General features: G+C 51.0%; 1 protein-coding gene across 7 annotated transcripts in view; it reads right to left on the reverse strand.

Annotated features, from left to right (window-relative positions):
* Positions 1–12,840, reverse strand: part of CD6 (CD6 molecule) — a 40,340-nt gene that overhangs the window by 9,046 nt on the left and 18,454 nt on the right. For 5 of the 7 annotated variants that reach the window (XM_041773355.1, XM_041773354.1, XM_041773358.1 and 2 more), the window contains exons 2-5: positions 3,959–4,027; positions 2,649–2,999; positions 1,715–2,026; positions 514–816 (exon numbers count right to left, since the gene is read on the reverse strand). In XM_041773355.1, the coding sequence (XP_041629289.1) occupies positions 514–816; positions 1,715–2,026; positions 2,649–2,999; positions 3,959–4,027 (1,035 nt within the window). The remainder of the gene's footprint in view (positions 1–513; positions 817–1,714; positions 2,027–2,648; positions 3,000–3,958; positions 4,028–12,840) is intronic. The other 2 variants (XM_041773357.1, XM_041773356.1) reach the window with 1 other exon arrangement.

The following is a 12,840-nucleotide window of genomic DNA, read 5'->3' on the forward strand; positions in this document are numbered from 1 at the left end:
TTTATTTTGGCAGCATTTTTGTCCTTTATGGAACATAAAATAATAATAGTGACATATCGGTGCCACCTTAGATTTGGTGAAATACAGTAGAATGTAATTCATAGTGTGGATATGAGGCTTAGCTGAAAGGAGAGGTACGGGGTGCTCCCCAACGGCTGCCACATGATTGGGGTGCCAGGCTCTGTCTCCCAATATTATTTTCCCATGATCACCTGCCCTGGGATGGCAGCTGGCTTCATCTCCTGAGCCAATTCCAGTCAACAGGGGCCACTTCTTAGCATATAATAAGGCCTTAATAAATATTTGGGGGCTGAGTCAAGGCTCTGTGGGAAAGAATGCCATGTCTGCCCGGACATAGTAAGGGCAATAGTGTCTCTAATGCCAGCAGTTGTCATTCCTGACCTAGCCCAAGCTGTGGTCTCCTGGGCTGTCAGTTCTTCAGCTTCGGATTCAGTTGGAATTTCTGGTGCAAATCTGGGGGAGGGGATGAGATGGGGGTGGGAGGAGGGATACCTGAGCAGAGGACTCTGGCTGCGTTCGACTGGCTGCAGAGGTTGGAGTTGTTGAACCGCCAGGAGCAGTGCGAGAGGGTGGGTTCCTCTCCTCTGCATGAGTAGTACATCCTGCCCGGCAGGGAGTGGGGCAGCCCATTGGGTATTCTGGCCACGGTCCCGCAGCCCAAGGCCCGGCAGAGTACCTGGGCCTCCTGTGAGTACCACTCACTGTTACACACTGTGCTCCAGACCCCACGGAAATGTACCTCCACCTGCCCCTCGCAGGAGTCAGCGCCCCCAGTCAGGCGCCAGGACTGGTGCTCTGCAGGGGAGAGGTGGGGGTGGGGAGCAGAGTTAGGTCAGGATCCTCTGGCTGGGGGTGGCTGGGGGCACCTGGGGGGCTTATTGGTTGAGTATCTGCCTTGGGCTCAGGTGATTAACCCCAGGGTCCTGGGATCAAGTCCCGCATTAGGCTCCCCTCAGGGAGCCTGCTTCTCCCTCTGCCTGTGTCTCTGCCTCTCTCTCTCTCTCTCTCTCTCTCTCTCTCTGTGTGTGTGTGTGTGTCTCATGAATAAATAAATAAATAAAATCTTAAAAAAAAAAAATCCTTTGGGTTGAAACCCCCACCAGACCAGACTCATGAATGCAAACACCCTGCAGCCAATCAGTCTCCAGATCCTGTGTACTTTCCCTCCTGCATCTGTGTCCCCCTCTCATCTGCTCCGTCTGCTCTGGCTGCCACTGCATGTCTGCTACTCAAACTGTGGTCCTTGGACCTGTAATGTCACCATGGCATGAATCTTGTTAGAAATGCAGAATCTCAAGCTCTGCCCAGACCTACTGAATCAGATCTATCTTTACCAAGACCTCCCAACCCCTATTCCTGTGCAGATTAAAGGGAAGCCCTGGCTGGACCAGAACTTCATAGCCTGGACTAACGATGGCCTCCTCAGGGGCTCCCTGCCTCCATCTCCTCTTGCTGCTCTGAACCCCTCTCACACTTCCTCCAGGAGGTGGGCAGGCTTATCCTTCTAACTCTGGATTGCCAGCTCCTTCTAAACTTCACCTGGCTTCCTTTCTTAGGGCACGTATCACTCCCTTCCCCGACTGCGCTTATCTGGGTCTTATCTTTCCTCGGGGACTTGACTTCGCACCAGCAGGGGCAGGAGCTACCCCTCCCGGCACCCAGGCCCACAGTAAGGAAGCCACCGCCTGCTCACCTGAACACACCACGCCGGCGTCCTCCTTATGACCGCAGTACCCGGCTCCTGGCAGCCCCGGGCAGTCCCACAGGTAGGCCTCGGCCCCGGAGCAGTTCACCTGGTCCCGGTGGATGGGTCCTCGGCCAGGGGCAAAGTGCAAGCCGGGCAGAGCCTGAACCGCCCAGCCGCAGTTCAGCTGCCGGCACACCACGTGGGAATCCTCCAGGTCCCACGTGTCATCGCACACTGAACCCCACTGGCGGTGCTCTAGCATCTCCACGCGGCCTGCGCATGGACTGCTACCGCCTGTCAACCGCACCGCGCGGTTTTCTGGGGAAGGAGGGGAAAGCGTTTGTGGGTGCTGAGGAAGGGAGGGGTGGGAAGGATGGTGGTGGCCGTGGATTCAAGGAGAGGGGCTGGTGATTCGGTGGGCAGGACTGGGGAACCCTGTGAGGACTGAGGCCCTAGTGGGCAGAGGTGGGGGACTCAGCAGGACTAGGAACTGGGGCTGGGCCTGGAAGAGCAGAGCTGAGGGCCGGAAACTGACGAAGCTGAGGGCCCCAGAGAATCTGGCATATTTATGGACATGGGAGGTAAGGGCAGAGCTAGAGGTCCCAAGCGAGAGAAGGTGCGGGACCAGAGACCCAGTTAGGATTGGGGACCCAAGGGGCCGGGTTGGGGACCAGGTAGACAAACTGGAGATCTAGTAGGGGGAGACGTCTGGGGGCCAGATCAGAGGACTTGCTCAGGGCTGGAAATGGGGCAATGCTGCAATCGTGCAGTGTGGGAACCAGCTGTGTTTGTGTCGGTGGTGGGGGTTGGGGGCGGGAGTGCGGGAGGAGGCCAGAGGTAAGGCTTGGGTCCAGTGGCCAGGGTGGGGACAGGAATGAGGGGCAATGGCTGAAGGGCTGAGGGTAGGGCAGACAGGGCGCAGGTGGTGGTCCGCTCGTACCTGCGCAGGTGACCTCAGCCGGCCTCCCATTACTGTCGCATGCACGCTCCTCCACGTAGCAGAGCCGCCACTCGGCACCTCTGCACAGGACGGCGGGCGCCAGGGCTCGAGTGGCATTCAAGGCCTCGCTGGCGTTCCCCGCACCTGGCCCGGGTGGCAGCTCCGGGGACGGCGAGGTGGGCTGGGTGGATTCCGCGGCCCCGCCACAGCCCAGCGCACGACACACGGCCTCAGAGGCGCGGCTGTCCCAGAGCGCCTGGCAAGCAGGCTCCCAGGACAGCCTGAACCAGACCTCCACCAGCCCGCTGCAGTGGCTGCTCCCATTCACCAGGCGGACCCCGAGCCGCTGCCCTGGAAGTGCCAGACTCCAGCTGAGGCCTCCACCCACGGAGACAGGACAGATCCCAGGGATGGGAGTGGGGATGGGCCGTGGCCAGGGGCTCTACCACCTTATCTTTGACAATACCCCACTGGGCTCTGGGCCTCAGCATTCCAGTCTGCAAAATGGGGCTGGGCTGGTTCATCCCTGAGCCCCCTCTGAGGCCTGACCTGGTTCTCCTTAGAGTCAGGAGAGGGGAGTTGAAGGCAACTGTAGAGGTTAGGAAGCCTTCATTAGGTCTGGGGTGATGGAGAACCAGGGGCCCCGTCCCCACAAATCTCCCTCTGTTGCCCCTGTCTCTGGAGCACCCTTGTGTGAAAGAAGGGCAGAGTCCTAGCTTCAGGGGCCCTCCTTGGTACTGTGGGTGCCATGTTTCCCCCTCTGAGGCTGTTCTGAGGGTACTACTGGGGAGGCTGCTGTCATGACCTTGAACCCCTGGAGGATGGATATGGGATTCGGGATGCGGTTGAAGACAAGCTACTTGGGATGGTGGTTCTCCTTTCCCCAGACACCCTCCTTGGGGAGTCACCTGTCCATTTTTGACCAGGATTGCACCCCCAGGGTGGCATACACCTTGGTACAGAGTAAGTGCTTAATAAATATCTTTTGAGCTAATCAAGGACCCACTTGATGGAACCACACCATCCTCACCAAGCATTTTTCAGCTTGTTCTCAACAGATCTCCTAGAAATGCACATTGAACATTTTGTCCACGAGTATGTGACATTTGATCGGTGGCCTTTCAAAGACGGTAGTTCTAAGACCTCATAGTGAATGTAGCAGTGGCACTTTGGGCGTTGAGCCAGGAAGAAGTGTTATCTGAAGTTAGAGACACTGCCTGAAAGTCCGTTTCCCTTCCCCATCACCCGAGACAACACCTGCCTGGTCTCAGAAACCTGGCCGTGGGCCCCCAGAAGGAGTCTCAACTCACCCGGCTCCAAGGTCTGGCTCTTGGCACTGCTGGTGTTGGGCTGATCAGATGGGGCTGGAGTCAGGTGACCTGGAATCAACCAGTAGCAGCTATGGTGGGTGAGTGAGCTTAGGGGGAAAGGGCACAGAGGTTACCTTGAAGGACAGGGACATTTTCTGGAGCTGTGGCTACATGAGGACTTTGAAATGCCATGGTCCTGGGCCATGGGCATTGTTGCCTCCATTCAGCGTAGAGAAATTCTCAAGCTCTGTTGCTGCAACTTCTTCCACTTCATCTTTGAATTGTATAAATGTGCTCAGAAATCAGAGCAGAGCAGGGAGGAACCACTGTGGGCTTTGGGGCCAGATCTATGTACTGGCTGGGTGGCCATGGGTGGGTTACTAACCTCTCTTGACAGGAGTCCCAATTTCCTGGCCATAGCACTGAGGGGAGTAGTGTGGGGCTGGAGGGAGTCAACATCTGTAAAATACTTGACTATAGAAGAAGCTCAAAAATTGGAGTTATTGTTAGGAAAAACATTTTGGTTTGGAAAATCTGTTTCAGGAAATCCATACCAGACTTTGGGGTGATTGGTGCATAGGAGAGGGACTATCAGACTGTAGGCGCTTTCAGATGCTGAGAAACTAATGTTTGCCAAGGGCCGAACATATGCCAGCAAACATTATTCACAGTATTATTCCATCTTCCTTCAACCACGAAGTGAGGTAGATATTAGTGTTCGCTTTTTACAAATTAGAAAGCCAGGCCCAGAGAATAGAAATCCATCTCCTGAGCCAAGTGGTTGCCCCTTTGTTCCTCCAGAGCCTCCAAAGCAGCCTCTTCCCGGGCCCTTTGGCTTCTGTTTGGCTCAGCCAATGGGAGCTCCAGCAGAGATGGGAGGGAGGGAGGAGAATGGAGTAGGTGTGCACATTCCTCTGGCTCCTCCTCTGTGAGATCCCCCACCTGAAGGCCCTGGGCCCCTCTCCTGGACTCCCTCCTTCCTGGTCTTACTGTTCACTCCCTGCTCTTGCCTCCTTGGGCCCAGCTTGGCAACAGCTCAGCTGCTTGCAGTTCTTGCTTACTTTATCCTTTATAAATGGTCTTTTTATGAATAAATCCCTTCAAACTCTCCTATTGTGATAGTGCCACCCATTTCCTGTTGGGTCCCTGACTGACCCATGGCCCGAGGCCACCCCAGCTCTGCAAGAAACAGAACCTGGATTTGAACAGACTCCCAGGAATGTGCTCCATGCAGGGCAGGGAGATTGCAGCTTGTGGAGGCACAAAGGGAGGGCTGTGGCAGAGACTGTTGTGCTCCCAAGGAGCTCCTCTGCATTCGGGATCTCTGGTACTTAGGCTGGGCCGTTGCTGTCTAGGAAGAAGGCCATGTGCTCACTGATAGGCCCATGTAGGTAAGAGGCAGTGAGCATGTGCCATCTCTTTTTTTTCTCTGTTGTGCTAGGATTTGAGGCTCTGATGCAACCTTGAGATGGAGGGAGTGCTGCCTCCACCAGAATTTTGTATGAGAAGTGAACCTGTATTCCAGTTCAGATCTAGGTGCTCCCTGCAAAAAAACAAAAACAAAACCACACAACACCAAAACCAGAAGAGAACCTTTAGTGGGTTAAACCATGAAGATTTCAGCCTGTGCTTCTTGCTGATAGAGGGGTTACAGACTGATGTATGGCTGCTATAGATTCTTAGCCTCACCTGAGCAGATTCTTCGGACTGTGACACCCAGATGTGAACACACACACACAAACACACACACACCTGGCCTGCAGACTCAGTTCTCCAACAAGCGTCCATCTGGACCCTTCCATCCCTTAGATTGAAAGTAATCAGGCCTAGAATCGCCTGTCCTCACCAAGTCCCTGGTTGGCTGCTCAGCCTGACCCCCTGGAGGGGAAGTGAGTCAGAATTCTGAGCACAGACTCCATGGCTAATGTAATATTCAGAACAAGAATTCAAAGGTCCACAAATTAGGATGGCAGGATCCTGGTTCCCACAGCAACGGCCCCAGTGCTCCAGAGCCATTCTGGATGTGTGTGCTGGGGCACCGGGGAGACTGGGATGCTGGCTGCAGTGCGAGTGCTTCTGTGTACGTGATTGTGTGTGTGAGGGGTGAGTGTGCGGTTATGACCATTTGGGAGTGAGTGTCTTGGTGTGTGTGTGTGTGTGTGTGTGTGTGTGTGTGTGTGTGCGTGCATGTGTGACCATGTGTGTGTATGCAGAGGGCCAGAGCTTGGTTGTGTGTATCTCTCTGGGCCTGGGAAACCACTTTCTCATGTGTAAAAGCACACAGGCTTTCTGAAGACTGGCAAACCCTGGAGGGCAAGGCTGTGTCTCTGCTTCTCTTTCTGTCTCTCATGAATAAATAAAATCTTTAAAAAAAGACACATTATCATCAAATAGACTCTCCTTAATTAGGATTAGAAAGAATGACAGAACATTGAAGATAAAACAAATATTAAAGATTTTATTTATTTACTTGAGAGAGAGAGCGCACAAGCAGGGAGAGGGACAGAGAGAGAGAGAGAGAGAGAGAAGCAGGCTCTGCGATAAGCAGGGAGCTGGACATGGGGCTCAATCTCAGAACCCTGGGTCATGACCTGAGATGCTTAATTGACTGAATCACCCAGGCTCCCCTCAATATTTTTCTTACCACGCGGCTCAGTGTTATTCGACACTAAGTTCATTTACTAAGTTCAGTTATCCTGCGTGCCCCAGAAAATCATCTTGAATTGTGCCCCCGCCATTCTGCAAAGGATAGGGGATGGAGGATGTCCTAGTGGGAGAAGAAGAAGCTTCCCCCCAGCCCAGAGGGAAGGCAGGTTTTCAGGGCCAGCCCCAAGCAGGACTAGACAGGACCTTGTACAGGGTACCCTGGGCAAGATGCCAAAGGGACATGAAATAAAGGTGATTGAAGAGAGGAAAAATGAAGAGTCACCTTGCCTGGAGCCTGAGAAAATGGGACATATGTCCTCTTGTGTCACCCAGACCCATGGGATTCCCGGAGGCTGAAGAACTGGGGGACATGGAAAGGGAGGAGACATATCCACTGAAGGAGAGGCTGAGGGCCTCGCTGGCCGGCCCAATATCAGAGCAAGCCAGGCAGGGAAGCTGTCGGTCCTTCAGAAGCTCACCAGAACATTGCCCTGGGCACCCATACAGGCGTGAGGGAAACATCTGCTGCCCCAGGCTCCAACCGATGTGTCAAGGAGAGCATAGGTACATAGTGATTGCTGAGTGGCTGATGCGTGAGACATGCTGCAGGGTTGGGGTTGGGGGCAAGGCAGGGTGGACAGGGTGAGCCCCACAGAGAGGACCAGCATGCGGTGTGTGGCATGCAACACCTGCCACAAAGCATATTGTGGGTGTTTTTTTTTTTTTTAATATCAGTGTGAAGTGTTGTGAGCTCATATGTCAACAACCTTAAGAACAGCAACAACAACAAACAAAGCCCTTGTGATCCAGTATTTTCACTTCTGGGAACCTGTCATGAAATAATCTGGACTACTACACAGAGATAGTCCAGAACCGGAAAGTTCTAGATTTCGGGACTCCTGGATGGGTCAGTGGCGGAGCGTCTGCCTTCCAGATTGAGTTCCCCATCGGGGTCCCTGCATGGAGCCTGCTTCTCACTCTGCCTCTCTCTCTCTCTCTCTCTCTCTCTCTCTCTCTCTCTCTCTCTGTGTGTGTGTGTGTGTGTGTGTCTCATGAATAAATAAATTAAATCTTAAAAAAAAAGAAAAAGGAAAGTTCTAGATTTCTTTCTCCAGCTGGGAAGCCTTCTAACTGGGTGACTCAGGCAGATCATTTAACTTTTCCTAGCCTCAGGCACTTGCTGGAACAGTAGGACCCTCTGCTCCCCACTGTTGCCACTCATCATGAATATGAAATGAGATGACCCCTGAGACCCTGCATGCAGCCAGGACTTAGAGCCGCTGCGTGGGAGACAGTCTTCCCAAATGTTGTTTCTAATAGTAAGAACATTAGAAATCCCCCTGAGCTGGACACAGCAAAATTGTGAGGTCGGTTAGGAAAATCAACACTAAAAATAGATGCAAAAAACATTCACAAAGTATTTTTAATGATGTGGCGAAAGTTATAAATACGGCTACACTCTCCCCTCCAGCTTCTGCTGCCCCTGCCCAGCCTGGTTTCACGCTTCTGAGGATCTTCCAGGACCCAGGGGGAACCTGAGGTTGGTCCCCTATTCTGTCCTCTCCTTGAACCCTGGGACCTATTTCCCCTGTGGCCCCAGCCACATCCAATCACAGTGGTTTTGGAAATGAGCTGTTGATTCCCATCAGTCCCACTGGATTCTCAGGGTCATGGGGACAGGGAGTATTTCTGTTTTGTTCGCTCCTGTATCCCTGGCACCTGGCACAGTGCCTCACCCAGAAGGGATGTTAAAAGGATATAAATAGGGATCCCTGGGTGGCGCAGCGGTTTAGCGCCTGCCTTTGGCCCAGGGCGTGATCCTGGAGACCCAGGATCGAATCCCACGTCGGGCTCCCGGTGCATGGAGCCTGCTTCTCCCTCTGCCTATGTCTCTGCCTCTCTCTCTCTCTCTCTCTCTCTCTCTCTCTCTGTGACTATCATAAATAAATAAATAAATAAATTTAAAAAAAAAATACCTAAAAGGATATAAATAAATGAAATTCGATCTCTACTACAGGGGAAGAAAAGCCGTAGAAAAAATAAAAACACTAGCAAGAAATATAGCCATGCCGTGAGTTTTGTTATCTTCTCTCTCTTTGTGTTGCTCTTAATTTTTAAGATCTTTTACAACAAAATAAAAATTCAAGGTCTCCAAAGAAGCAAACAGGCCTTTTCTTTCTGGGGGAACACTTGGCTAGCTCCCAGGATGTCTGCTCATTCTTCTCCCCAGAACCTTGGGAGAGGACCTGGCAGGTCATGTGGCCCTGACAGCCAGAGCCACACTGGCTGGGTCCTGGGGGCGAAATGAGCAGTTCCTATGCTCAGTGGGTCCAGGGGCTTCCTCCGCTGTAACCGTCACCACCACTGGGGGCAGCATATGGAGGGATCGCTGGACCGAGCATGAAGGAAGCGGGTCCCGGCTGAGTGTCATCAGCTTTCTGTGACCGTGGATGGGTCTTTTATACTCCCTGAACCTGTTTTCTCACCTGCAAGACAACAGCTTGGTAGCTTTCTGGACTCTTCTAGTTCTTCCATTTTTCCACTATAATTAGATAAAATATATAATGAAAGGTAGCGTCTATTGAACACTCACTGTATGCCCCGGAGACAACTGCTATCATTGTGCTTTATTCACATGTAGCAGCTACTTGAGTCCTCATGACTACCCAATGAGGTGGCTACTATTAGCATCCCTGTGTCATTGTGGAGAAAACTGCAACACAGAGAGGTTAAGGAAGTTACCCACAGCCACCCAGCTGGTCAGTGGTAGAGGCAAGATTAGAATCTGGGCAGTCTGGCTCTAAAAGCCACTCTTAAACCACTATATTGTAAAACTTCCAACATCCAATTGGTGTAGATGGGAATTCTGTCCTGTACTCTCAGTCTATCATTTCAGTGGTGGGTTCATATGCAAAGAGTTCTTATGTATAAATGCAGCAGAGGAGCAGAAACCTAGAAATGTTAGAGATCATTTTGTCCAAAATGGAGAATTGTGTAGTGCTGCACTGTCCATTGAAATTTTCATTTTACTCAGTTCAATTCATTTAAATTTATTTTTTTTTAATTCATTTAAATTTAATTTAAGAAATGATTTTTGATCCAGTCATTGGAAAACCTAAAAAAAAAAAAAAAAAGAGCAACTTAGACCTGCGAATCTACCTTTTCCATAGTGAATTTTATGAAATCTAAATAGATTAAGTCCTGCTGATGAAAATTAATGTCTCGATGGAGGTGGGCTTTAAGTACCAAGCACACACCATATTTTGAAGACTTGGTAAGAAAAAAAAAAAAAGCACAAAGAATGTAAAATAGCTCATTGAATAGCTTTCTATATAGACAGCATGTTAAAATGATATTTTGAACATCTGGGTTAAGTAAAATATTTCATTATATTAACTTCATCTGTTTTTACTTTTAAAAATGTGGCTTCTGGAAAATTTTAAATGACAAACGCAGCTCTCATCATATTTGCATGGTGTCAGGGAGAACATGGGCCTTGCATCCACAGGCTAGGGCAGGAGTCCCAGCCCTGCCCTCATGACCCAGGAAGGAGTCATTTAGACACGTAAGCCTTAGTCTCCCTGCCGCAAGCTGGAGTTCATAGTGCTTCTCTCAGAAGGATTTTTGTGAGCAAGTGTTTTGTAAACTGTTGAGACCACCCAGATGTGATTATTATTACCACCCAGACCTACAATCTCATTGAACTGATGCAAAATCTGAGGCCTTGGGTAGTGGGGGGGTGGGAAGCATACCCCAAAGTCCACAGCGAGTCAGACTCCCAGGACACTCTTCCTGTAGCCCTGCTGCTGCTCTAGGACACTGTCAAGGCAGGGGCGGGTATGCCCCTCTCCCTTGGACTGTGCTGCTGGAGACCACCGTGAATCTTATTTATGTAGACCAGCCTTTTGTGTCCTGAACAAGGAGGACAAAGGTTGCAAGAAAGCCCACTGGCCTTCTTCCTGAGGCGCTCACTCAGGATATTTCAAGGGGTCAGGACTGGATCAAGGAGCTGTCCAGAGCATCCGCTGGCCCCCAGCCCCAAGTTTCACCAGGTAGGCAAGTGGGACCACCATTCCCAGTTTGCAGATGGATATCTGGGGGACAGCCAGATGGGCACCGAGTGTTCTATTTCCGACCCACACCGACAGAAAGTTACCCATCTGAAGCATTCTGTGTTCAAAATGCATGGAGGAAAGGGAAAGACATTGTGATTCTTGCCATTGCTCTGATGGCAAAGGAAAGAGAAGGCCCCAAGACATGCCAAGTACCCATCACAAACCTCCTGGCACAGCTCAGTGATACAGCTGACGTATATTTGGTACTTTTTTTTTTTAAATGTTTTTATTTTTTTTTAAATGTTTTTATTTTTTATTTTTTCATTTATGATAGTCACAGAGAGAGAGAGAGACAGGCAGAGACACAGGCAGAGGGAGAAGCAGGCTCCATGCGCTGGGAGCCCGACGTGGGATTAGATCCCGGGTCTCCAGGATCGCGCCCTGGGCCAAAGGCAGGCGCCAAACCGCTGCGCCACCCAGGGATCCCCTATTTGGTACTTTTTTACACACCAGGCCTTTTCCTAATACTTTAAATGAATTAATTTCCTAATACTTTAGATGAATTAATTTAATTTAATTTAATTTAATTTAATTTAATTTAATTCTCACAGCAAGCCCACAAAATGAGGCACAAGGCCATTTTAGTAGTTTGCCCAAGATTAAAAAAAAGTGGAGCTGGGGTTTGAACCCAGGCTATCTGGCTCCAGAGGCCAGACTCTTAACCACTCTACTCCACAGGTTGGAGTCCAGTGTCCTGTTCTCTGCTTCAGTGACCATGCTGAGGGTGGGGGTCAGGGAGCTCGGACAAGCCAGGGGGTCTTCCAAAGTCCTTCCAACTCTACGGTGCTCAGCAAGCCTTGAATGTAGAGATGATAGCCCACCCCCCAAAGGCGATACAGCTCAGCACTCAAGCCCCAAGGACTAATTTCCAAAAGGAGCCCTGATGCCTAGGATGAGCTGCAATGAGGGAGACCACCCTTCCTTGCGCAAGGGTCCCTGGGATGGCACCTGTCCCACTGCCCTCATCACACGGAGGAGACAAGACCACCAGCTTAGCCACGAGCTGCCCCTGCCCCTTGCCCACCAGACTGGCTCCAGCACCATCTGAAGCCCCTGTTTCAATTCTGAGGAGAAAGGGATGATTCGAAGGGAATCAACCACCAACAGAGCCAGGGAGGTAGGAAAGGCTCCCTGACAGGGAGAGGGCCATGACTATGTAAATGTTTTTCTTTCAAGAAATTCCTCTGAGGTTGTTAAGGGGGAACAATCCATAGAACAACCAGAAAGAAAAACAGGACAACCTAGAATTCCATTAAAATTGGAAAGAAGCATGGTGCTGGCTCACACAAGTAACGTATAACTTGATTCAGGGCAGCTCGCGGTGTTCTGTCTTTGAAGGGATATGGAGGGGTTGTGACACCCAGTTGGACTGAGCTTTGTCAGAGACTGAGGCTGGCTGGGGGGGCTTGGTTGGATAGCATGGCCCTTGCTTACAGAGGGGACTGGTGTCGGGTGGCTGTGGGGAGCAGACCAGGTTGTACCTGCTGGGTATCACCAATCCCAAGAAGGTTAGGGTGACCTCTCTTCCCTTGGAACCTCAAGTCAGTGACTTGGTGTTTTGGCCTGAGTTTATTTAATTGCCAGGAGTTTTTGTTTGGTTTTCTCTCTCCTCTTCTACTTAGGAAAAGCTTAGGGACACAAAAGAGACTCAATGTACACGCTATACTCCCCCCCCCACCCCCAATCCTCCCCAGTGTGATGGGATTAGGAGGTAGAGCCTTTGGGAGGGAAGCAGGGTTAGAAGTCAGAGAAATCCAGCCTTTTTACCTTTCTTGTGTCACCCTGTCACATGACAGAGGATGTTTGCCTGCATGGCATCCTTCCTGCACGTGCAGCGGGGTTCTATCCCCTCCACCATCAAGTCCAAAGGGAGGACAAGGACAACAGCAACTCATAAACTCCACAGAAAGGGAAGCTCTACCATAAGAAGAATACAACATAGGGGCACCCGGGTGGCTCAGTGGTTGAGCGCCTGCCTTCAGCTCAGGGCGTGATCCCGGGGTCCCAGGATCAAGTCCCACATCAGGCTCCCTGCATGGAGCCTGCTTCTCCCTCTACCTGTGTCTCTGCCTCTCTCTGTGTCTCTCATGAATAAATAATAATCTTAAAAAGAATAATATA

The sequence above is a fragment of the Vulpes lagopus genome, chromosome 11 (genome assembly GCF_018345385.1).
Source record: "Vulpes lagopus strain Blue_001 chromosome 11, ASM1834538v1, whole genome shotgun sequence".
NCBI lineage: Eukaryota > Metazoa > Chordata > Mammalia > Carnivora > Canidae > Vulpes > Vulpes lagopus.